This window comes from Nannobrachium achirus (assembly GCF_963921795.1).
Source record: "Nannobrachium achirus genome assembly, chromosome: 17".
Classification (NCBI taxonomy): domain Eukaryota; kingdom Metazoa; phylum Chordata; class Actinopteri; order Myctophiformes; family Myctophidae; genus Nannobrachium; species Nannobrachium achirus.
Window position 1 is genome coordinate 30615189 of NC_137824.1, and position 26302 is coordinate 30641490.

Sequence of the window (26302 nt, forward strand, 5' to 3'; positions counted from 1 at the left end):
TTTTCTCCAGTCCATACTTTTGGACTGCCGGTGAAGAATGACTGTCGGTTTCACAGCAGCGGTGAGGCGACCTTCACCCGTTAAACCGTGAACCTACAAACACACTCACACACACACACACACACACACACACACACACACACACACACACACACACACACACACACACACACACACACACACACACACACACACACACACACTGCCAATGAGGAATGAAGTGAGAGAGCACAGTGGGCAGCAGGACAGGGGTAAGTAGCATTTAGTATGATCCTAGTTTCTGAGACTGATTCTCTTCTTCTCATTGTTTCACAAACCTGTTGCATGGAACATGGTTAACAACAATAGGCAATCATGTAACTTTAACCTGTAATTGAGCCATCACAAAACTGCTGTGTGTGTGTGTGTGTGTGTGTGTGTGTGTGTGTGTGTGTGTGTGTGTGTGTGTGTGTGTGTGTGTGTGTGTGTGTGTGTGTGTGTTGTGGCACAATGTACAAGGGACAGTGGCTGATCGCTGTCATGGAGTAATTCTGTGGTACAGTTGTTCTGTATTTACTATTTTGTACAATACAGTAGGTATTGGTGTGTCTTGAAGACATGAATAACAGAGAGGGAAACGTGACATGTAACACAGCTGAACGCCTCTTTATGATCCACTGTCCTTTATCAATCTCTTCAGCTCCACGCCAATACCACCGATAAAGAGGAGGGCAGTAAAACGCTGCAGATATAACCAAAGTTCAGATTCATGTTTTCAAAAGAATATTTATGTGCTTGTTTGGGGCACGAGATTTGGGAGACCGTCCTTATTCAATATTGTGGGAATCTCCCCTGCAGCTACCACTGTCCCAGACACACAGGCATGCGAGTGAGCCAACAGGGGGTTAGTCTAAACTTAGAGCCTGTACCCCCCTGTTCTCATATTACACCCCTGTAAGAGCCGCTCTGATGGCTATACCATGCCACACTGCCCTAACCCACAGACCCACATTGTACACACATGCACCTCAAACGACTCTGCCCGGAATCCCTCCGAAGTGCCACCAGATTGCGTTGGCACCATCATGTGTTTCCAATCAGTATGATTTGCTTGAATGTTTCCGTCACGGACTGCCGAGTGTCAGAGTTGCAGCCCGAGCTTCCCTGTGGTCTCGGTCTCTTTGAAAAAACAAGGCTGTTTGCAGTGTGTGCAGACCCGTGGACTCTACAGTTCCTGCCTTATAGACAACAAGACAATAGGAGTGTTTGTGGTCTAATGTGTCTTTCTTCATGTTTGTGTTCAGCAAAGCCGTGCAGGATAGCACAGTTATTTAGTTTGGCCTAACAGAGCTGTGAACTGTCTGTTGTCACACTGTTGTGAAGGTGTTTCAGTAAAAGCCAGGGTAATTTGGTGACATTAAGATCCCGTGACTGTATTTGTGTTTGCCATCAGAAGACATAACATGGACTTATTTCCACTGCTGCACTGCTGTTTTGGATGCATTTGGATGCCGCTGTTGCCTCTTACACAGGCTTTTTCAGGCAAACAAAGGGCCAGATTGTGCCATTCTGTTTATTACATTAGGCACAATCTGTCCAACTGTGGGAAACAGTGAAAGGTTAGGTTCCTAAACACTGTCAGCATACGCCTTGACGCGCCATCAGCCATTAGTCTCACAAGACGTGTATATGCGCACACACACACACACACACACACACACACACACACACACACACACACACACACACACACACACACACACACACACACACACACACACACACACACACACACACACACACACACACACACACACACACACACACACACACACACACACACGTTAAATCATGATTATTGATAAATCACAAGATCAAATGACAGCCTGGTTTCAGACAGTGTTGTCATCAGTGTTGTCATCGTCTTCTTATCAGAGTGGAGAGGGGTGTGTGTGTCCATCACAGACATTTCACTCATGTTTGTCCATGTTTGGTGTGATGGACATGAAGGTGTCATCATAGTGGCTGTCATGATAGTATAGCTATAGCTAGTTTCAAATGTGTAAATTTTTTCGCAAAGCAAAGCCCTGCTTCATCATACAAGGCCGTCGCACAAAAGTAGTGAGTTTAAATCATTTTTAAAATGGTTTTGGACATACAAGATTTCTCATGTAATTGGCCCACTGGCTTGTCACTTGTCATGATCTGAAATGGCAAATCTTTGAGTAGCAGCAGCGCTATAGAGAGAGATCTCTCTCTATAGTGCGCAATGAGGGCCTCTCCAACTCTTTTTCCCGGGCTGAATCAGGGGCCCAGCATGTCCCTGATCTGTTACTTTTGCTATTTTTGTAACAGGTCTGAACATAGGAGGTTTCCACCTGACAGAGATGTTTTGAAATATGTCACAGGCTGGCCATGTGAAGTTCAAGATCCACATTGGAGCCATGTCATTCCCATGTGGATCACAGGATCCACAATCCACATGATTTGTTTCTTTTTTAAACATGCTAGAATTCTTCTATTACATAACCACTTAGACCGTGTATATAGTACTGCATACTTTGTTGTATGTCAAATAGCCAAAATAGCCAATGTACAAGCTCACAAAGCATTGCGTTGCGACATGACTGAACTTGTAGAGTGGCTATTTGCCAAATGTTTGCCTATTATAACATGCCCAGAATAGGGACACTAAGGTTAATGTGGTTAATAAGCATGTTGTAACACAAAACTTGTGTCTCCAAATCAATCAGTTTGTGGTAAGAAAACATAACACAATAATTAAAAAAAAAATGCTTTTCCCAAGCAATCCCTTCTGGAGGATACTTTTCACGATTTCAAGATAATATTCCTGCCCAAATTGCAGTGGTTCATACACAGGCAATGATGAACACTATGATGCTTCATCATCTTCCACAAAGTACAAACAATTAATGTGTTTACATGCACACAAATACACACCAGTGGCTGGGGAGCAGGGACGTGCTGGCCATTGGGAAAAGCGAGACAACTCCCGAACGGCCGGTTCATTCCCGGCCGGTCCAGGCCGGCCATTAGGCGTGCGAGGCGTTGTGTCAGGCCGGCGGTGCGAGGCGTTGTGTGCTTGTAGATCGGCTGTTTTCACTAGTTTAAATCATTTTTAAAATGATAAATACAAAACAAACGGTTTTGGACAAGGTTTCCACCCGACAACGACGATATATAACTCATGTAATTGGCCCACTGGCTTGTCACTTTGTCACAAATCTTTGAGTAGCAGCAGTGCTATAGAGAGAGATCTCTCTCTATAGCGCGCAATGAAGGCCTCTCCAACTCTTTTTCCCAGGCTGAATCAGGGGCCCAGCACGTCCCTGCTGGGGAGCTAGAGTGGCAACTTGGGAAACGGATGGTTCCCGGTTCAATCCCCGGCTCCTCCTGGCTTCGTGTTGGAGTGTCCTTGAGCAAGAGACTGAACCTCTTAACTGCTGTTGATGAGGGTGGTCACAGGTGCACGGTCCACCAGTGTATGAATGGGTGAATGTAATGCACATTGTAAAGCACTTTAGTAATATAGATTATAGACTATTTATACAATAAATAACCAAGTTTTTTTAATTTTGTTTGAATATATAAGACATGATATAACTTCACCTGATATAGGAAGCATTTGCAAGCAAAAGCGTAAACCTGGATTGTAAACACATCAATCAAATGATTGCCATGACTTGATTATTCCCAGTAATCGGGTTATTACTGTGCATGTCAGCACAAAACCTACACCACCATCCAATGCCTTGGCCAATCAAAACTCCTATCTGATATCCAATCCCAGCTGGTGCCTAACCGGTACCTGTACTTCTTGTGCTTCCTGTACTTTCGGTTAGACACAAATTGGAACACATTATCTATAGTCATTAAACAAAACAGGAATTTCAGCTATTTCATATTCCATTCTGATTGGCTAAGATTGGCTTCCAAAGTGTGTGCGCAGGAGTGCTCTTTGCATTTTTCATATCTGACTTTTATAGCGGCACCACCAGGAGGCTGACGTGTGTAAAAAATATTTTCATATTACTCCTTCAGATTTAATCCAAATCAGTACACATGATGTCTATTAGTCATGTGATCAAGACGGATCTGTTTGATTTTTCATATTCCATTCGCAAGAGCCTATTTTGAACAAAATTCTGATAATCATGAATGCAGCTTCTGATTGCGGTGAAACCTTGCACGCACATTCGCACTACGTTATAAATGCTGCCCTTTTAACATTGCCCTATTATATTATATATAATATAAGTCAAGTGATCTTATAGTCTATAGTCAAGTGATCAAGATGGATAAGTCTGATTTTTCATATTCCATCCTGATTAGGTGAATTTCGAACATCGCTGGCCCACAATAACCTACCTGACCTGGCGGAGGCCTGTGCTCCGAGGAGCACATTTTCTAGTTTATAATGCATTATGTATGCGATTATAATGCTTGAAACAAGACAGGCATGCTCTCAGAAGCAGTGTGATGTTCCAGTTGCATACCGATAGTCAGCGAATAATGATCCCTCCTCGTCAATATGGGACACAAACAGGGAACCGTAAAGGTAGTTGACCAAGTGTCAGTATACACTACAGTATGATATAACTTGGATGGGGTCGTCCCAGGTCACTGCTCTCTTCTGAGGGCAAAAGGTGATGATTGTGTCAGAAGCTGATCCCTGATCTGTGACCAGCAAGCCCTATAGCCACCCTGCTGTGACCTTGTAGTCGGTGTGTATGTGGCATTGCCTTACAGTGGATCAGCAATACATTGTCTCAGCAGAGTACAACCCCCCACATGCACGCGCGCACGGCGCGCACACACACACACACGCACACGCACACGCACACACATTGGAGAGCCGTACAAATAAAAAACGAGGACACAAACTTACACACAAACTGGGATTCCACCCACAAGCGCATCCACACGTGCATACTGTACATATTTTCTCTGACCCATACACTCAATAGCACAAAGAGAAACTTAGTCTGCATGCCGATTGCCTGCACGCACACACACACACGCACACAGACACACACAGACACACACCGACCCATAGCAGAGAGTGCTTTGTGCTCTCAGACTGGGCAGCTACTGAGGAGAGAGAGAGAGGCTGGTGGGAGGGAGTGATGGAGTGTGCAAGACAGAAGGATTACACAGGGAGCTCATACAGAAGGGAGCTTACAGGGGAGAGCTACAGTGAAGTGGAGGTAGATAGAACATAACAGCGAGAGAGCTAGAGAGAGAGAGCTAGGGAGAGAGAGAGGGAGAGAGAGAGAGAGAGAGAGAGAGAGAGAGAGAAAGAGAGAGAGAGGGGAAGGGAATACAAGGGCAGGGGAAGGAAGCAGCCAGCCAGAGGGACAGAGGGAGTCGTCGGTGGCGTACCGGTGGAGTGTATATGGGATGGATGCCGGCTGCCGGCTCCTGGGCCGCATGGCGGCGTGCTGCTGCTGCTGCTGCAAGCCGCTGCTCGACTCCCCCTGCTGCCAGCGTCTGACGAAAGCCTGCCTCTCCTCCTTCACAGGTCGGTGGTCCCAGCAGCAGCCTGCTCTGCTCTGTGCCGCTACCTACCGTACTGCCATGACACGGACCGGTGCGCTCAGATAAGGCAGGACTGTAGTAGAGCTCTCTGTGCAAACAACATGGGTAATAGACTTGCCCATGAAGGTAAAAGCGAACGAGGCATGGTGTGTTGCTATAACAAACACGGCAGCCTGACTGAGTTTGTGTGTGTGTGTGTGTGTGTGTGTGTGTGTCTGTGTGTGTGTATGTGTGTGTTGTGTCTAGGTGGCCCCCAGTCAGAGCCAACTTTGTTCTGTGTTGTTGTGGGATAGTGAAGGATGGAAAAGACTGTGCTCTCCCTTGTTGTGCTGTGTTGGCATGCAGAGTTGTGTGCCTCATTGTCTTTTGTTTTTGTCCCTCTCCCCCCTTCCCATGTTGCCAAGTGCTTTGTAAGGAGATGCCTCTGTGTTTTGAACGTGTACTGACAATTCATGTGTGGTTTGCTAAAATGAAGAAAAGCAATATTCAATATTATTAGTAGATAAAATGTGTAATTACGCCTCACGGTGGTTCATGGACGGAAACAAAGCAAACAAAACCTTTTCCTATTCGTACACGCCATGTCCTGAGCTCCCTTCCTGACTGTGTGTGTGTGACACTATTGTACGCCTGGCAGTGGGTGACCTTGCTGACATGTCACTGACTTGCGTAGCGGTCAGGGGCAGGGCAGCTTGTGTGCTGTCGTACTGGAGGTGGCTGTTTGGCTGCTCCTGTATGTCAGTGCAGCTGTGTGTCTGTGATGGGTCTTTGTGAGACCCCCAAACCCCCTGTTAGCTATTACACTAAACCAGGTGGTTTCAAACCTTTACTTTTTTGTGTCACAGGGACCCTGCCCCTGATTTAAAATGATCCCGTCACAACTGGACCCTGATATGAAAGTCTGTTGTGCCGTAATTTTATAATCATACATTGAGAAATAGTTTCAAAGTGATTATATTGAAACATACGGTTAGAATAGTCACTTGTTCTAGCATAGATTTTCTATAATAAGAATAATCTCAAATTATTGGATTTATGGAGTGGAATTAATGTACACTTCATTTGACTGGAGACCCCCTGGAACCTCCTCAAAGACCACTGGGGGTCCCCACACCCTACTTTGAGAAGCACTGTGTGACTAACCCATGGCTCTGTGTGCCCTGTGTGTGCCCTCTGTGACCCTACATGACCTCCCTTCCTTGTTACCGTTCCTCATTGAGCTGCATAGGGGTTATGTCTGCATGAAAACCGCTGGGAAAATGACCATTCCATGACAGACTTGTTGTTTGTGCGACGCTGATCTCTTTCCCCCTCCCCACGCACAGACATCTTTCCTGCTGAGCTGGACGCTCTTTGGACAGAGCCCCCGTACACTCTGGGGGGAACCAATGAGCACTTCTCAGGAAATGACATCATGACTCAAGGTAAAGTATATAGAGCAATGGTTCTCAAACTTGAAAATGTCAAGGACCCCCTTACATGAAACTCCAATGACATCCATTTAGAACCCCCCATCATGGAACCCTAAAGAGTACCTGGACCCCACTTTCAGAACCAATGCTAGGCCATTAGACCGTACACCCATAATCAGAGCGAGAATCCTTATCGGTTTGAGGTTCACACGAGGCGTCGCTATGACAGCCTTACCACACGATGAACACTTGAAATAGTTTCAAGACAATCAGAAGAGTACAAGGACACCCTTGTGGTGAGGGACAAACAGATAAGACACTCAGTAAAACAGAAATGAACAGACACTCACAGACACAGCAGGAGGCACTGGGAGTAGGCTAAGCATAAAGTCTCCATCAGTGACACACAACTAAATAAATTATCACAACCCCTAAGACGGATTGGGCATCGATGTCACTCAAACTGGTCACAAATTGAGGAAGTGTTTGGGACATCCTCTGTGCACAATAGAACCCGGTCTGGGGAAACCCATCGTCACAGGCTATAACAGGCTATTATGTACAACCACCATCTGGGTGATATTTATAGGTGTGAAACAGATGAAGATCCTGTTTACGTACTGACTGAACACACCCTTGCAATGTACCAGGTCATACCCACATTGTCTCACAAGACTAAAGACGAGTTCTTTCTATTCAGTGGTAAAACATTCTGCGTCAGAGTTGCAGCGCAGTGTGAACAGACGTCCTGTGATGACCTGTCCGATAAAACGATGTTTACATTCTTTCTGTGCAAAGCCTGTCTGTGTACACACACTGCAGGCCTGCACTGTTTTAGAAACACCAGCTTACACCGTTCAGGACATGACCTTCACCTACTGTACACCTCGTCCATAAAGATAATCCCTGTTGCCTGTCTAGAGTTGGAGCAACTTATGCACTCTGATCTTAGCCTGTATTCCCTTTCCTCTCCCCAGGGCTAGGAGAGGAAGAGGAAGGGCCAGGGGTGGAGTCTGAGGAAGGAGGGGTGGAGTCAGACAGCTACTGGAAGAGGAAGGAGGCCTTTAACAGAGGAAGTACGGTGTCACTGGGAGTCGGAGAGAAGTTCTCCTCAGGTATCTGTTGTGATATTTTCTTTCGCTTTACCCTGCTTTCATAATAGTATCTTTTGACATGCCCATCTGTCTCACTACTGGAGTTTTACCTACACTGCAGTCTAACTGCGTCCATAACGTTTTCCTGTAAATTCCTGACCGACTTCCTCTCAAATGGATTTAAATGGGCTTCCCGGGGCGTCCACTCAGACGCCTAATAGCATGGTTGTCCCTCCAGAGACGAGCATTATGCTCACCAAGCATCTCACTGAAACACAAGCTCACTTAGGGATGCCTTCTAATGAACTTTTGCCTCGATACCCAACCTGGCCAGAACGTCCTGGATCAGTGCGTCAAGACTGTTGGCAGCCATCTCTTTTTCGAACCTGATCTTCTCGGGATATTGAGAGTATACAGTATGTCCACACTTGTCCACACATCAACCCCCATGAGAAGAAAGAGGACATTTAACTCTCCATCTGTTTGTCTAGACATCGTGTTGGTGTTCACGGGGCGGAAGCGTTCCAGTGTGCTACCTGACCGTGCCCTGCAGGAGGCGCTGCGCACACGACTCAGAGTAGTGGAGAGCAACAGCCAAGATGTCATCCAGCTCTTTAAAGTAAGATACACTCTCCATGTTGTCATGTTATGTAATTGTATTGTAGTGTATTAATATTTCTAATTATTATGTAATAAATAATAGTTAGTTGCTGATATTTAGGCTAGTTGATATGCTCTGTCAGAGCTTGTAGATCTGCTATTTTTGGTGTACGACACCTGCAACTAACTATAAATTAGCCACAGCATAGCATGAAGATGTCGTACTTGTCGGCACATTCAATACAAGAAGATTCAACGATACCGTGACCATAATCAACATGTTCTCTGCAGGACCTCTCTGCACGCCTGGTGTCTGTACACGCTGAGAAGGACAGCTTTGTTCTCACCTTCAAGACAGTGGAGGAAATCTGGAAGTTCTCAACGTACCTCGCTTTAGGTAGGAAGGATGGGAGCCAGTGTTGCCATGACCGTAGTGCTCACGTGGCCTATAGTCGCTTCTTTGGCTTGTTTTCGACCAGTTCACTTATCTCTCTCGCAAAATCTTTTAACACCGATCGATTGGAGCATCCAGCAGTGTCGTAGCACCAGGGAAACAACTGGTAAAATACACACACACAAAAAAAGCTGAGCTGTTGTATTCTGTTCTAGGCTACGTTGCTCGGTGCTTGGAGAACTTCCTGTGTGACCAGTCCGTGTGGCTGGACCCAGAGCTGCTTAGTGAGCTGGAGATCAATGTCACAGTGGACGAAGAACATCTGGCCACACTGTACCTGGGACTACTGCTCCAGGAAGGTGAGTCACGTCAAACAGTACAACCATATACAGCCATTATGGTGGCAAGGTCACCTTCTACAGTCATTCTCAAACTGTTTTCATTTACCCCCAATTTGATATGCATCAGGATAAATGTATTTATCTCTGGGTCCCCAATCTACGCTCCACTTGGTTCCATTTGTACTTTCTCAGAGTTACAGACCCAAAAAGTGACCTTCAAAATGTGATCTGATGCCAATTGCTTTACCTGCCTGACATTGTAATTAATAATAATGCAGTTGGTTACTGATAAACAGCAAATTATAACACGCCTTCAATTATGATGAGTATTTGTAAGCGTGAACCTACCACTCACAGAGTACAACCATATTCCTGCCATTCTTGTTTTTAACCCTCACAAAGTAAAAGTCAGTCATTGGTTTAGCAGAATTATTATAGCCTATGGGGAAAACATGTATATTGATTTCTGGCCGCCTGGGCATTTCAGACATCATTACTTTCTTTTGAGCATTACCCTGAGGCAAAAGGCTTCAGGGAAACTCATAACAGGAATGCATTGCTGGCAAATAGCCGTCAGAATTACATTAACTTAATAGAAGGTGGTGCAGGGGGGACTCTAAACATCCATCATTCGCAGTTGACTGAACGAGGACACACTATATATGTGGCTGTTTTGCTGAGCCTTGATTTAAGTGTAGTGACTTACAGCATCGTACCAATGCTGAAAAAATACCCTCTTTGCATCCATGTGTGTTACGTCCATGCATGCAGACAGTCTGTGTCTGTGTCTCTGTGTGCGTGCGTGTGTGTTTGTGTGTGTCTTTGTGTCTGTCTACCCATGCACATTTCTTTGGGGACCTTTTGTTTGCAGGCTCCTTCTTTGCCAAGGCGCTGTACACCAGTGGAGAGCGGAGCCAAGACGAGGATGAGGAGTTGTCCTTCAAGAAGAATGATCTGCTGATGGTCAGGGACACAGGCCAGGAAAACATGTGGGAGGGAACCCTGATATCCACAGGTCTCCATGGCCTGGTGCCCATCAATGCCATGCAGCCTCTTCCATACCCCTTCTACCAGTAAGTCACAGAGCAGAAGGAAATGACAGCATTATAAATACTATACCGATTATACTGCTGAACTGTTTTGGTTGAATGAGCAAAACATACAGTAATAGGAATACATTAATCTATCTATAAATGCGAGAAGTCTCTGCGTGTGTGTCTGTCTGTCTGTCTGTCTGTAATCCGCGTATCTCGAGAACCGTTCGTCCCACCGGCTTCAGATTCGGCACACGCGTTCCCCGCCGCGGCACAGAGTGCAGTGCCGGGTCTCGACCCGACCCGACGCGCGGTTTTCCCGAACCGGCGCGAAACGTTCGGAATCTCCTTGATTGTTGACATCAGGCTGTTCCGGAGGAAATCGGCGAAAGCTCTGACTCATTGTGACATCACTTCATAAAAGGCTCTGACATCACGTACGCCACATGAGTCAACAAAAAATCTCTGTGAGTGTGTATGTATGTATGTAATCCGCGTATCTCGAGAACCGTTCGTCCCACGGGCACGCGCGTTCTCCATATATGGGCATAAAATGAATGCCCCATAATATGGGCATAAAATGGATTGCAGACAGACAGATACAGATATCTCCATATATGGACATAAATGGACAGAGGCAAACAGATGGTCAAAGATCTCCATATATGGGCATAAAATGGACGCAGACAGACAGATACAGATATCTCCATATATGGGCATAAATGGACACAGGCAAACAGATGTTCAAAACGGGTCCTATGACAACAGGTATAATGAGGTTTGCATTAAAGGGGGAACCGGCACTGTGTCTGCAACACAGTTGGAGGCACAGACAGATACTCCATATGGCATAAAATGGACACAGATAGACAGATATCTCCATATATGGGCATAAAATGGACCCAGAACTATAACTGCAATGATCTCCATATATGGACATAAAATGGACGCCGACAGACAGACAGACAGATACAGCTATCTCCATATATGGGCATAAATGGACACAGGCAGACAGATGGTCAAAACGGGTCCTATGAAAACAGGTATAATGGGGTTTGCATTAAAGGGCGGGGCATTCATTCCCTATTTACATTGTTCCGAGTTGGCCAGGTCGCTTCTAGTTATAATAATTTGACCATTTCCTTGCACATATTTGTCCTGAATGAGCCCATTTGTACCCATGAGGGGCAGCAGTGGCTCAGCGGTAGAGTGGCCCAGAGGTTCCCAGTTCGAGTATATGAATGTGTGTGAATGGGTGAATGTAATGCACAATATATGTAAATAAAGCGCTGTAGAATGAAGCTCTAAATAAATGCGCCATTTACCATTTATGACAATTTGTCTTCCTGTGAACTGTTTCCTGTTTTGTCAGATGGTTCCTGAGGAAGTATCCTGGCTTTGCTGGTTGCTCGCCAACAGACAAGGAACTGTTTGACCACCCTATGGGTATGACACTTCCATTATACAACATATACACAGAACCATTACATGGATTGGACATAATGCCTGAGTCACATGCTCATACAGTAACTGACATTGGTGCCACCCATGATGATGATGATTTGTAATTACCAATATATCACAAATATATCTCGGCTGTGTGTAGGATTGTGCTGATATTCCCCTAAAGGGGATATGCTGCCTGTGTCTCGCTGACGGTCGACCAGCATGTTCAGGTTTCGGTGTCCAGCATTGAACAGATTATTTTGGGGGTGAAATAGGCTCTCCATATATGGCCATAATTGTCCAGACACACTCACAGACAAGACAGAAAACTGGAACTTTATAGAACAAGAGGTTTGGGCCAGCCACGTAGAGCAAACTAATCTCTCCCCATCAACTCTTCCAGTGACAGGTTCATGTGTGGCAGTGGTGGACTATATTCCTACAGGGAGAGAAGAACTCCTACTGAGTCAAGGAGACATCGTTGAAATCCAGGGGCTGCTGATCCGTGGCCTGGACATGTTTATAGGAACCCATGTCTCGACAGGACACACAGGCTTTGTGCACAAAGCCCATGTCAAGCCTCTGAACACCACACCACTGTAAGATGTTTTCTTGCTTGGTGTTATGATGCTGTTGTGTTTACTTCATTTTACTGATGCCAGACAAATTTTCCAATTTAGGCCAATGAAGCAGAACTCTATCTAGACACTTTTAACTTCAATTCAGGCAACTTTATAAACCACATTAACTCTGGTGTCCCTATTTTAGGCATGTCATTATAGGTGAAAATTGTTGTGAGCTTATTAACACCTTCTAAGCCACGGGAAGCCCCTTAATGTTAAAACCGTACTATATCGCACATCCCCCCAGGGACTCTCAGCCACGTCGTACATTCCCGGACTTTGTCTTTAAAACCGGAATAAAAGCTTTTGATCCGAAAATCGGCGATCGTCTAACCTTCCCTAGTCACCACTCGTGCACTGATAGCTCATGCAGACCGTGCATGAAGCAGAGGTGACGTCAGCGCCTCTCCTTCTCCAAGGCTACTCCCAGCCATCCGTTTGCTGTCTGCACACTCGAGCTCCTACAGCAGCCATGCTTGGGGCTATGCTAGCGAAACTTTTCAGTTCTGTTCTTCAGTCACACATGGACTATTTGCGGGGACATTTACGTGAAAGGATCGCGCACGCGAAACGCACGGGGACATCGACGATCGGCCAAAACCCCCATTCTATCCCAACGGAAATCGAGAAAATCATGGTGAGTTACTGGCCTGGGGAAAAAAAAAAAGAAAAAACAGCGGCGCTGTTCAAGATGGAGGGGCTGCGGGGTCATGTTTATAAACATAATATTATGTCTCAGATCACAATACAATAATAGAAATGTCACGGCTAATCTACCAACCACCATTCTATTTCGGACGTCAAGGTGTTAAGCTTGATTGTTGTACTTGTGAGCGTATTGCATTGCAATACTTTGTGAGCTTGTAGATCAGCCAATTTACTATTTCATTCATCATATGTCTAAGTATCTAGGGTTTAAGTTAAAAAACAAACAAACAAATACTCCAAGGAGAATTTCCTTCTTAGCAATGTGTCATTCAAAGGTTAAAACAGTCTAACCCATTAATCAGTTATCCCAAACGAATGAGTTAAAACCTCCTTCTAGGAAGACTTTCCTCTGCATAGCCTGTTTACCTTAGTTATTTGTCACTCAAAGTGAGTGACTATTTGCAAACCCATTTATTTATAGTCCACTTCTGGGGAACTGATCGCATCAGCGCTCGAGGATGTTTGATGTGATCTATTCCACTAATGTTGATGTAATTCTATTTACTGTGTCTATGTAGTCTGGATGGGGTGGACTGGCCGAGGGGGCCAAGGATAGAGCTGAAATGAGAGTCACATGGCCGATAATGCTGCCTTTGTCTCCTGCTCACAGGGCTGGACAATTGGTCTTTCTGACTGCAGAGGAGAAGGCGGCACTGGCCCAGGTTAACCCCTGTAGCGCTGAGCCCAGCGATACCAGCCTGCTGGAGAGACTCTTCTTGTCAGACATCAGCTCTGTGTACAGGCTAGGTAAACAAACCCATAGTAGATGTTGTGTGGTGCTTGGTGTTGATGTTGTTTGGTCCTTTAAGGCATTAGCTTCGCTCAGATGTGCTAAGGTCATTATACTGCGGAGATAGACTGCAGGTGAGATAAGACAGAAGGAAATGCATTAAACAGAGGTCCCTCCTGAATCTGAACCCTGAACATTTCAGTTAAGTGCAAGTTAGGTTGAGTCAGGAAGGCTGGCCCAAATCCAAAACATTTTACTGGCAATTAAAACATTCATACGAGCTCTTTACTTTGGCACTCTAAGTGATAAGAACACATTAAACAAGGTCACACATAGGAAACATACAATGAGACAATAAGCTCTGAACTTGAAGATAGTACTCATAGCCTGACACAAGATATGTGTATGTGAGGCAGGCTCATAGATGATTCACGTTTGGTCGAAGTTCATTCTCTGAACATTGTTATTGTTAGGTATAGCTCCCAATAAATGTAACTGGGGTCAATCTAGGTCATCTTCTTTCTGTAAACAGGTATAAACAGCTAAATAGATTTATTGTTCTTTCAGATAGATTGGATGAGTCTGACTTCATGTACATCAGGACCCGGCCAAAACAAGGTAATACATCACCAAATAATGACATGATTACTCGTTTATGAGCTTCTCTGTGCATGCAAGCAGCTTAATCATTCTTGTCTACTGGGAAGTGAAGACTTCTCCTTCAAAGGCTGTAAATGTGCTGTTCTAGAATCATATCTTTGCACAGTTATTACTGTGTTACACAGTACAATCCTTAGTGTCCAAATGGACCCGTTCCATTTGTACAGTCTCTTGAAATGAAAGTGCTGATTTTCGACTAACACTGATGACATGATACAATCAATGCGCCTGAGGTAATCATTTTGCTGAGAAATACACTGGCTATATTTTGTCACACTATATTATTGATCTCCTTACATCAGAACAATGGGACTTGAAAATATCCCTATAATACCGTAGTGTGTGCTCTTAGCAATCTAATCGTAATAAACACTAACCTCCTCTCCCAGAACTTAAGATTCCTGTAAGTGCTCGCCAGAGCCTCATCTCGGTGAGAAGCGGTGGAAGAACGCCGCCCTACCACTCCTCCCCCCGTCCGTCTGTGTCTCACTCCTCCCCCCGCCTGTCTCTCTACCAATCCCACAACACATTGTGGCGTGAGGGAGAGGCCCTGTCCTTCCACCTGGACGACACCTTCCGAGAGCTGGACGAGTTCCAGGAAGACCCCGCTCTGTTTCTGGAGGAGAGCAGCTGGGAGGGCAACGAGAACGAACTCAATGACCCCACCTTGACCCTGCTCAACCACAATCACTTCCAGGTGAGCAGCAGAGACCCCTAGAGTCCAGCAGTAGAACAACATATAGTAATAGTCTTTATAATTAACCACATTAACACTGGTGTCCCTATTTTTGGAGCGGTGCAAACGCTCCCAATACTTGACTGATTGTGTAGCTATGGTATGTAACTATGGGGTGTTGTGGGCTTGTATGCTATTAAATCTTTGGATGGGACTCCTGGGCCACAGTAGCCTGTGATTGGGCTACTAGGCCAGTATTCAGATCATAGACAAGCCAGTGGGCCAATCATGTGATGTCTCTCTGCTCTGCGGGCCGGTGCTACTCAAGGAATTGCCCTCTCCACTTAGTGGCCGCTCAGCCCAAAGATTACTGTAACTATCCTAAAGTGGTGGCAAAAAGATTTTGCCACATACAGGCCCACTTTACAGTCGGCCCATCAGGCATATGCCTGGTATGCCAGAGGCCCAGTCCACCCCATGCCGCTCACTTCAAACTGGGTTTGATTTTTATTATAAGCGAAGGTTAAAAAATAATCAAATTCTTATTTTCAAAAATAGTAAATCAACAAGCTGACAATGCGCCATGACACATTGTGAGCTTGTAAATGTAGATAAGCTATTTTCGCTATTTATCGTAAAATGAAGTATACCGTATATGGCTTAAGTGGTTAGTTAACACATGGATGGTTGTTTATACCAATGTATAATTTAATCGTCCATGTATTAATTTGTTCTTTCATTGGTTCATGTTCCAGGAGGACTTTCTGCCTCTGTATGACCTTCAACATTCCTTCCTGTGGGTGACGTTCAGTGGTAAGACTGAGGAGGAGCTGCTGGGACATCTGGAGAACGTGAGGGAGACAGCCAAGAGGACGGGCATGCACTGGGCACATCGACGGGCATGCTTCCTCCTAGGAAGACTCTGTGGCAGGAAGCTGAAATACTCCCAGGTTTGTGTCTTAACTGACATTAACTGAATACATTTTGGGGTTAACATCAGATAACCCCAACCAAGTTTAACACACGTCATCCCTCCTCTCTACCCTCTCTTATAGTCACTTAACCTAACATATTTAAATGAAGCAGACACACATTAAAGCTACAATGCGCAATGCGGGACCGTTATTTAAATCATCTGTATGATAAGAGTATGTTAATACAATATAACTATACATCTGCTGTGGTAAGTGGTGGTCTCACTACTCTTTTATTGAAAGGTTTGGACCATAGTGTCAGGTAGGACACCTACTGGTTGACAATGTCAATAAAGTTATGTTAAACAGATCATTGGACACTGATGTGCTGCCATATTTATTATAGTTCAGACATCACAGCAATTACCTCTCTCCTTTGGGAGAGAACGGGCATAAAACCTATGGATTATAGTTTTCAAATGATTGTGAAAAAGCTTTTGTATGAAAAATACTGTCCAATGTATCTTCCTGTACATCTAATATTATATCTTCTGAAGTATCAGCTATACCCAATACATTTTGTATGACTTGTGATTTTGTTGCGCTCTCTTTTCAGGCCCGTGTTTATTATGAGGAGGCCGTGAGTGTTTGTGTGGACGGTTTCTCTGACCTGCCCCTCCTCATCGCCCTCTACACCAACCTCACGTCGGTGTACCTGAAGCAGCACATGAACGACAAGCTGACCCAGACCCTGGAGAAGGCCAGTGCCCTGCTCCTCTGTCTCCCCAGTCACAGCTTCACCTCCCCGGAGGAGTTTGAGCTCCTCACGCTGCTCCTGAGGAGGTCGCTGGTTCAGGGGGACAGGCTTCTGGAGGCGCGCGTCTGCTACCTCGCCTCCAGCCTCTTCCTGCTCCTCCGGAAGACGGACGACGCCCTGCCCTTCGTCGAGAGGCTCCAGTTCCTCTCGGCCGCACTCGCGGCCGAGGACGGGAAGCCCATCGCTCCGCTCGACCTCAACTGGCTCCTGAGCCGCCTCTATCACCGGAAGTACATGCCTTACCTGGCGCTGGCCTCTCTGAGCCTGGACACCACTCAGGACCACTGCCTCCACGATGCCTTCCAGCGGGTGGAGCTGTTCGTCAGGAACTCAGTGCGCCTGAACCCCCGGTGGAAGGACGGGATATCCCTGCTCCCCGCTCAGATCGTGGTTTACCTCCAGCAGGCTTTGGCCATCGCGGAGAAGGGGGAGGACCTGAAGACTCAGAGGGACCTGTGTCTGGGCCTGGCCTCCGTCTACCAGCAGTACGGGGCTCTGGGGAAGGCGGTTCCCTGTGCCCGGCAGGCCGTGGAGACGGGGGGCCACATCAACGAGGAGGAGGCCTTCGAGGCGTCTGTTCTGCTGGGGTGGCTGCTGGTGTTGACCGGGCAGGCCGTCAAGGCAGAGGCCACACTGCTGCCTCTCCTCACGTCACTGCAGGTACGAACCCAGTGGTGGGGAAAGTACTCACATTCTTTACTTAAGTGAAAGTATCAATACCGCAATGTAGAAATACTCTGTTAGGCTGTAGCCACACCAAAGTACCTATGAGAGTGGCTTTGGTACAGAATGCGCTCTCCGCGTTTTTAGTAAGTCGCGCACAAAAAGGGTTTATCCGCTGGCTGCAGCCTTACAAGTAAAAGTCTGGAATTTAGAATAAATGAGTAAAAGTACAAAGGTATTGGTATCAAAATGTACTCAAAGTACCAAACGTACTCAGTATGCAGAATGCTTTCAAATGTATAAAAATACATTTAAAATAACAGATCTACAAGTTCACAATGCGTTTCAAATGGCCAAAATGTATATAGGGCTGAAGTGGTTAATGTATGTTTTGGAATAATAATCAAAATCTACAAAGTAGGCTAACTAGTAACTAAAGTTTTCAAATAAATGTAGTGGAGTAAAAGTACAATATTTGGATCTGAGATGTGGAGTAGAAGTAAAAAAAAATGGAAATTGGAAATACTCAAGTAAAGTACAAATACATTGAAATACAGTACTTGTACTTAGTGTACTTAGTTACCTTACACCACTGGGTATACCCATCACATACAGTAACACCCTGAACATGCTGTTCCACTTTGAGTATCTTAAAGCTCATTTAATCACTTGCACACTAGTGTCCCTATTAGGGGATAACATGGCAAACACAGCAGATCGACCAAGCTTGCAACGTGCGTTTACATCAGTTATTCTCTGTAAAGATGTTTAGTGTAGAGGAAAAAATGAGGGGGTCTAGTATTGGCCCCTGGGGGACTCCAGTCAACTAAGTGGTTAAACTCTCTCTACATACGGAAATAAATACGTCCCCTTCAAACAATGTAACCGTGAACTGCTCACATACTTCCATGCGTCATTTACATTGTCATGAAAGTAATACACTAGACTCTGAACTGCCCTCTAGTGATTAGACTAGAGGGGAGTTCAATTGTTTTCTGCCAACAAACCTGGCAACAGTCGAGGAAGTCGTGATGTACTGGGGCAAAGGCAGAGTCAGCATTGTCGACAGCAGCTGCTCCATATACTTATATAATGTTGACCATAAATGAACCTAGATTTCAATTCATGATATATATATATATATATATATTTTACAGTTCCAGGTCTCTTGGAACAATATCTTGATCTCAATTAGACTACCGGTCTAAATAAAGGATCAAATATGAATAATGATAATAATTAGGTAAATGTACAATAACTACTATGTATGTAGGGGTTGTTAAACTTGCATGGGAAATTCAGTTTCAGCTTCACACAGCTGATGGTTGCTCAGAAGCTCATGAAGAGCACACAGGGGGAGCTGTTAGGGTTTAAGCATCCTGCTCAAGGACACTTCGACACGTAGACATGGGTGGTCCTGAAGGCGAACCAGTGACCTCCCGATTACCAGACTGCCTCTCTACCCACTATAATGTACATGTACTGTGTGTACGTTTGTCTTCTTGTCTCCAGGGCACAGACAGCCCCACGCAGCGGGGGGTGATCCACAACCTGCTGGCTCTGTCTCTGAGGCGGCAGGGTCGCATCCCAGAGGCCGGCTGGCACCTAAACAACGCTTTGAGGATCTCCAGAGAGAGTGGCAACCAGAGGAACCAGGCCCTCAGTCTGGCCAACCTGGGCTGCCTGACGCTGGACGTGGGAGCGTCTGGGGTGGCAGAACGTTTCCTCGTCAGGTCAGACATCACTCACTCTGAGACACTGAGAAATAGGTTTTACTTCAATATTATTATCATTGTTCTGTGGCTCTCAATGTAGAGTGGCTTACAACGAGCAATAGGCTATAGTGAATAATGTGGCGACTTGTGAGCATCCAGTTACAGCAGGACACCCTGTTGGCACAAGTACAGTAGTGGTTCAGTGTCGTGTTGTTCAAGGACTCTGGCTGGCGTTTTAAAATGTAACCAGATAACATAACTGTGGATACTTATCTCAAAGAACTCTAGGGACCAGAGCTCTGTCTAAACCACTAAAGAGAAGAAGCCATTCTGCCACCTTAACAAATATCAGGGCTTAAATAGCCTCGGAAACCCAGGCTTTTAGGGCTTAAATAACATAATCTCTCCCAGCATAAACAATATTCTAAATAATGCTTCTGTTCCAGTGTATGTGGTTTGATTTGCATTTGTTCATTTTAATGTTAGATTAAGATTAACTAACTCGTACTGTTATACATAATTGATTGACATATCGAAAAAATATAGGAAAAAAAAATGTTTTTAGAACAAAAAACAAAGAAAACATTAAGATTAAGAGACCAAATGTCCATTAAATATATATAGATTATAATTTTGCTCCTCTAAAGGTAATACTGAAACAAAGTTTGTTACGTTACAAATGTTATGTTACGTTACTTATTTACAGTAATATGCCTACGTTGTTTGTTTGTAACAGGTCCCTGAAGCTGTTCTTGGAGCTAGGGGAGAGCCCTATAGATGAGGAGCACGTTCAGACCTACCTGTGGCTGGGGCGGTGCTACAAGGACAGGGGGAGGGGCCAGGAGGTCAGGGTGTGCTATGAAATGGGGCTTCTGATTGCATTACAAGCAAGGAACTTGCACAGTGAGTATAGTTCAGTCCAGCATGCATGTAGATGTCATTTCAGTGGTGTAAAGTAAGTAAGTAGACTTACTTAAAGGGGAAGACCACCCATTTTCAATATTGAACTATGCCATTAATATACCTTAGAGGAGTTGTGTGGAAATAAAAAAAAGGTTCCCCCTCTTCTGTGTTGCCTAGAACTGGAGGATTGATTTTGGGGTTTGTATTGCAAATTACAACTTGATGACATCACACATTGTACTTTACAATACAAACCCCAAAATCAATCCTCCAGTTCTAGGCAACACAGAAGGGGGGGGGGACTCTTTTTTTGTTTCCACACAACTCCTCTAAGGTATATTAATGACATAGTTCAATATTGAAAATGGGTGGTCTTCCCCTTTAAGTACTGTACTTAAGTACAGTTATGAGGTATCTGTACTTTACTTGAGTATTTCCAATTTCAAATACTTTTACTTCTAGTTTTACTCTGCATAATACCATTAATAGTACTTTTACTTTTGGTTCTTTAAGTACATTTTGATGCCTATACTTTTGTACTTTTACTCAAGTCCATTTTGATCTACATTTGAGTACTTTTTCCACCAATGGTAGACGTACACCGAGGTGCATTAATCCTGGCAAATGTTTTCAAATGTTTTACATTATTTTATTTAGATTTTTTATATTTTTATAGCAAAAATCATATAGTGTAATTGCCATAGTTAACTGACATTTGACCTATGTGGTCTCCCAGGCCAGATGGTGGTTGCCAAGGTGCTGAGTCGGCTGTATGCAGACATGCTGCTGTACGGCCAGAGCATCCTCTACTATGAGCACTGTGTCACCGTGTCCAGAGAAATGAAGGACAAGCGCCTGGAAGGAGAGTACCTGGAGATCCTCAGCAGCCTGTATCTGTCTCTGAACACTGAGAAGTGAGTCTCAAGAAAGTTCTCATGCATGCCTTTCCTCTTTGCTTCTGTCTTTTATCTTTCTCTGTCTGTACCCTCCTCTTTCTATTGTTTTACCATCACCCTCTTCATGTAAAGAAATGAACAAACTCTCTGATTCAACGTTAGAGATATATTGTTGAAGTTATAATATTTCCGTACCCAACCCTACAGATCGTCTCGTAAGTCTCTGGACTACACCAAGCAAAGTCTAAGGATCTCCATCGACCTGGGCAAGAGAGAAGAGGAATCAGAGACGTGGCTGCAGGTGGGACGCATCTATTACCTCATCCACGAGGACGAACTGGCTGACATGTACTTACAGGTGAGAGGGAGGAGGATGGAGGGAGGGAGGCATGGGGAGCGATACTGGGGTGAATAAAATAACGTTACATGATGGAGAGGGGACTTTTCAACTCACTGGTTTTGTCTTTTGTATGTGATCTGCTCTCAGAAGTCAACAGCATTGATCGTTTTGAGTGTGCATTCATTATTGATGGCCAACAGAGACAGTGGTCCTATCAAATATCCTGCTCAATTTTCTGTCAGTGTTCCAGTGGCATTTCCCATGGCCTATTTCACAATAAATAAAATGAATTTACCACTTGCCTTGAACATTACAAACACCTCAAGTAAAACTTTGGGCGACACAATGCATTTTTTCTGTGTTGATTTCTCATACATTTGTTTCACAACTTGCTTTTGATTGACAGGCAGCAGTGAAGACAGCTTTGCGGATGAATGACCCTCACTTTGCCATGAGCATCTATGAGGAAGCAGGTGATGTCTTCTTCAAAGGCCACAGGAACAGAATGGCCTCGCTGCCATTCTACAGGGTAAGATCACACAGTAGGAAGGGATGTCTCATTTGTCATCTCAAAGCAATGATCGTAGTTATCACATCAGTGCAGTGATGTAGGTTTGAAGTCATCTCAAGTATCATTTATTTCAAGGATGTGAAGTCATATCTTGAAGTCATATCTTATTTAAGATGAACATACGGTATGTCTATATCTAAACAGTTTTGATGTTAGCATAACAAAATTATGGGTAGAAGCATTCATATCAATGGGTTTATAAAATGGGCCTCACTCATCCCAGATAATTGGTAGAAATAGACAGATGGCACCATTATGTTTTATGCTTATTTTTTATGCTTTGTTTTATTTTGTAGGACGGCAGTCTGCCGTTCGCGCGGAGCATCAAAGATATCCACTCAGAGTTCCGCCTGCTGAGTAAACTGACAGAACTGCTGATGACCCAGGGAGAACAGGAGGAAGCTCTTCAGTACGCCATACTGGCTGTTCAGATTGGCAGCAAAACAGGTACTGACCTGTAGGGCTGTCACAATTATTACATAATCGTCTAATCGCAATTTTTTGAGGTAATCGCAATTATTTTGCATAATCGTCATAATAGTTTCCATGTTGAGAAATGTTCCTATAGTTTCATACACATTCAAAAAGTAGTGTAAATAGCAGATGTACAAGCTCACAACGTGTTGCGATGCGACGCGTTGTGAGCTTGTAGATCGGCTATTTCCACTATAAATGTTATTTTTTAAGTATAAAGTTGTCAAATATGTCAGTAATTTCTTTGTATATTTAGGCTATGCGTCACATCTGCAATGTGCAACTTCAAAGCCTACAAGCTAAACAGAAATGTAATTGTCAATGACAAAAACACAATTAAATCGTTAATCGCAATTATTTGAGAGAAAATTAATCGTCATGTAAAATGTCATAATCGTGACAGCCCTACTGACCTGGATACATTGAATAGACCTTGTGAATTCAAATCAAATGGGCTTTAGTAAGATCTAGTCATGGTTGAGTTCTATCACATTCCCAAATGTGGGACAAATTTCTTTCACTTCCATACGATACATCTGTGCCATTCTATTCCAAATCCAACCTGTGCCCCCACAGGTTCCCTGGTAAACCACTAAACCAGGCATGGCTCTGAAAATAATCCAGTAAACAAAAATCACCAGCACTCGCTTAAAGTCCTTTTAGGCTTTCTTATCTATGTCATGACCCAGCCAGCCAGCAGGAGCCTGGAGCCTTGCTCATCGTGGTAATTCCATGATTATCACACCGAAACGTCTGCATTGCTGCTGCTGCTGCATCGTGAAATAAATGTGAAAGCCTAGAAGTAACCAAATGGACCATTACGGGTCTGAGTGTATGACTGTAATTGGTTCCATTTGGTCCGTGATTTAATGCATTCCAAACTGGGGGTCCAGAGAGAACCACTGGTCTACAGTGACCGTTATTGCATCCCTCAGGTGTGCGTCTGAATGAGAGGACAGCCTACCACCGCATGGCAACTGTTTACCACCGACTGCAGCAGCATGAGATGGCAGAGAACTACTACCTCAAATCACTGTCTCTGTGCCCCGTGGTCCTGCAGCACCCGAAGGAGGCTCGCTACTACTCCATGGTCTACACCAGGCTGGGTAACATCACGCTCCACCAACTCAAGGTACAAGAGACACCCAGCAACAATGTCACATCAAAATGCCTTTTAAGGTGCAGATGGAAATAAATTACAAATTTATTTCTACCCACAAGGCAATTTTAATATAGGAAAAACCAGCAATGGTTCTCAACCTTTATAGACTTGAGTACCACCTCATAACATAATTTGCTTCTCCAAGTACCACCATTAAGACGTTTAGATGTTTAAATATGGTAGCATAATCCTTCCCCATCCTATTCAGCTATACTGTAGTGCAGGGGTCTTCAACAGGGGGTCCGCGACCCCTAGGGGGTCCGCGGAGGTACTGCAGGGGGTCCGCGAAATTATTGCTTAAAAAAAAAAAAAAAAAAAAGATTTCAAAAAATGTTTTTTTTTTGTTTTTTTTTACATTTGTTAAAAAATAAATCATGATTCTAGCCATTTATATGCAATTGACAGATTGTTGATATTATTGACAGTTCTCAGTTAATAAGGTGGTGGTACGGCCCACCCTATGCTCGCTGTAACTTGTACATGTTTAAAATAAAAAATATGTCGTAGCCCCGACCCCCGTACCCTACGAGGTGGTAGGGGGTCCCTGCTCCATCTCCCCATCAGTTTGGGGGTCCCCGGCCTGAAAACGTTGAAGACCCCTGCGTAGTGTATATGCACACACAGTTTACACAGGAGACAAATTCCTTACTTTAAAACTGTCACTTTCTCTTGCAATTCTCACACACACAGATAGACACAGACAGACAGAGATAACATTAACAACTGTACTTCATTCAAACACAGTACAGTACTGTTCAAGCCTACTTCAAACAAACAAACACACACACACACACACACACACACACACACACACACACACACACACACACACACACACACACACACACACACACACACACACACACCTAATGACAGGGCTAACGGCTTTTTCAATGCAGAGGCTGAAGCATGCTGCTCGCACGTTTTGTGATTTAATTGGCCACAGTGTTTTTAATCAGACTTTATTCAGTTTGTGCTTGGTTGTAAGATGCCAGTCTGTTTGAGATGCTATGGTTTTATGCATTCATTACTAAGAACACCACATACCACTGTGTGTAGTCTCTTCCTCCTTTCTCTTTTTTGGGGAGATTCCTCTGCTTGAGAGGGGGCCTCACTCACCACAGGTTGAGAAACACTGGGATAAACCGTTGGCATTCATACTTGATTTTGTGTTTGTATTTAACATACTGGCAAAGACTCACCTCTTACCAACTATCCTGCATATGTTGGATTCTATTCAGGCTCTAATTAACACTCCGTCTTCTCTTCTCCCCAGGATGCCTTTGATGCGGTGGGATACTTCCAGCTGGCTCTGGCGGCCTCCCTGGAGGACCACGCCAATCCCAGGGCTCTTTATGTGGTGTACATGAAGCTGGCAGAGATCTATGCCAACCACATGCCCGATGCCCAGATGTGCCAGGAGTACAGGGACCAAGCTCACAAGCTGAGGAGGGCTCTGTCGGGAGAGGAAGTCCTCAAGGTGGGAGAAGAGGAAGAACAGCAGAGGGTCTCCGAGTCTCAGACGGAAGCCACGCTGATTGGTTGTGGGTGCGTCTGTGACGACCAGGACGACAACGGTGAACACTACTCAAGCACAGACACATGGGGGGTCCCTGCGGACACGGAGGCTGGACATATAGACCCTACCGTTGGTGACGCTAACGTAGAAGATGACGCTAACGCAGAAGATGACAATAACAATGATAACAAAGATGGCAACGATGTTTGCAGTAAAAACGCAGACGGCTGTCGTGCGGAGGTCGCCAGCGGCCGTTCACTCACGGACAGCATTCTCACGGAGTCTTTTGATACAGCAAAAGAGCACATCACAGATTCCAGTGGCTCCAACGACTACTTCCAAACCCACACGGATCTATCAGAAAGACTCAAAGGCTGTTCAGACGTGGACTCAGGCCAGGGTGGAGGCACTCCCTCCACCGCTGTGGATCCCACTCTCACTGACACCCACCTCACGCTCATTGATACTGAGCAAGATGGAAATATCACAACTGAAGAGACAAGTAGAGATATTTGTGAAGCAGATGCAATCCAAAAAGATGAGGACAATCCATGTGATAAAAAAGAGACCGCCAAAACAGACGCTGACAGAACCGAAAGTGTATCAAGCAGCACTTGCTATTACAGTGTGAAGACTGAGAGCGGCGATACGGACAGTAGCCACATGGCTAGTAGCCACATAGACTTAGATGACTTCTACATATAGCCTTCTGGGGGCAAGCTATCGTCCCTGTTCACTTGTAATGCACCCCTTGACCAGGAAACTGTTTGCAACGTTCCATCATGCACGTATTGTTGGAAATATACAGTGTTAATAATGTCGCTAATGTAGATACTTTTCACAGATTAAGTAACACTGAAGTGTGTACCTTTTGTATAGTTTACATTTTCTGTACATTACAGAGTATGTCAACTTATAATATATGTTTTGTAAATAGATGTTTCTTTTGTATCTCAATGAAAGATATGACCTAAACTGTAAGTATGGTTGTGGACTTTTTCTTCTATTTTATATTATTGATCTAACTTCAAATAGTTTCTTGCTGTTTTCTCTGTGAGCAATCTCACTATCT

The 26302-nt window shown here is 44.6% G+C and overlaps 1 protein-coding gene across 1 annotated transcript; it reads left to right on the plus strand.

Annotated features, from left to right (window-relative positions):
- Positions 1-26066, plus strand: sh3tc2 (SH3 domain and tetratricopeptide repeats 2). The gene is made up of 22 exons (XM_080745574.1): positions 1-251; positions 6864-6962; positions 7928-8065; positions 8536-8663; positions 8936-9041; positions 9254-9397; positions 10251-10452; positions 11786-11859; positions 12263-12458; positions 13801-13937; positions 14488-14538; positions 14970-15277; positions 16012-16206; positions 16787-17647; positions 19163-19383; positions 20102-20268; positions 21005-21182; positions 21372-21522; positions 21911-22033; positions 22372-22522; positions 23485-23681; positions 24988-26066. Exons 1-22 carry the CDS (start codon positions 209-211, stop codon positions 25933-25935), a joined length of 4818 nt encoding a protein of 1605 aa, XP_080601700.1. The 5' UTR covers positions 1-208; the 3' UTR covers positions 25936-26066.
- Positions 26067-26302: the final 236 nt, after the last annotated feature.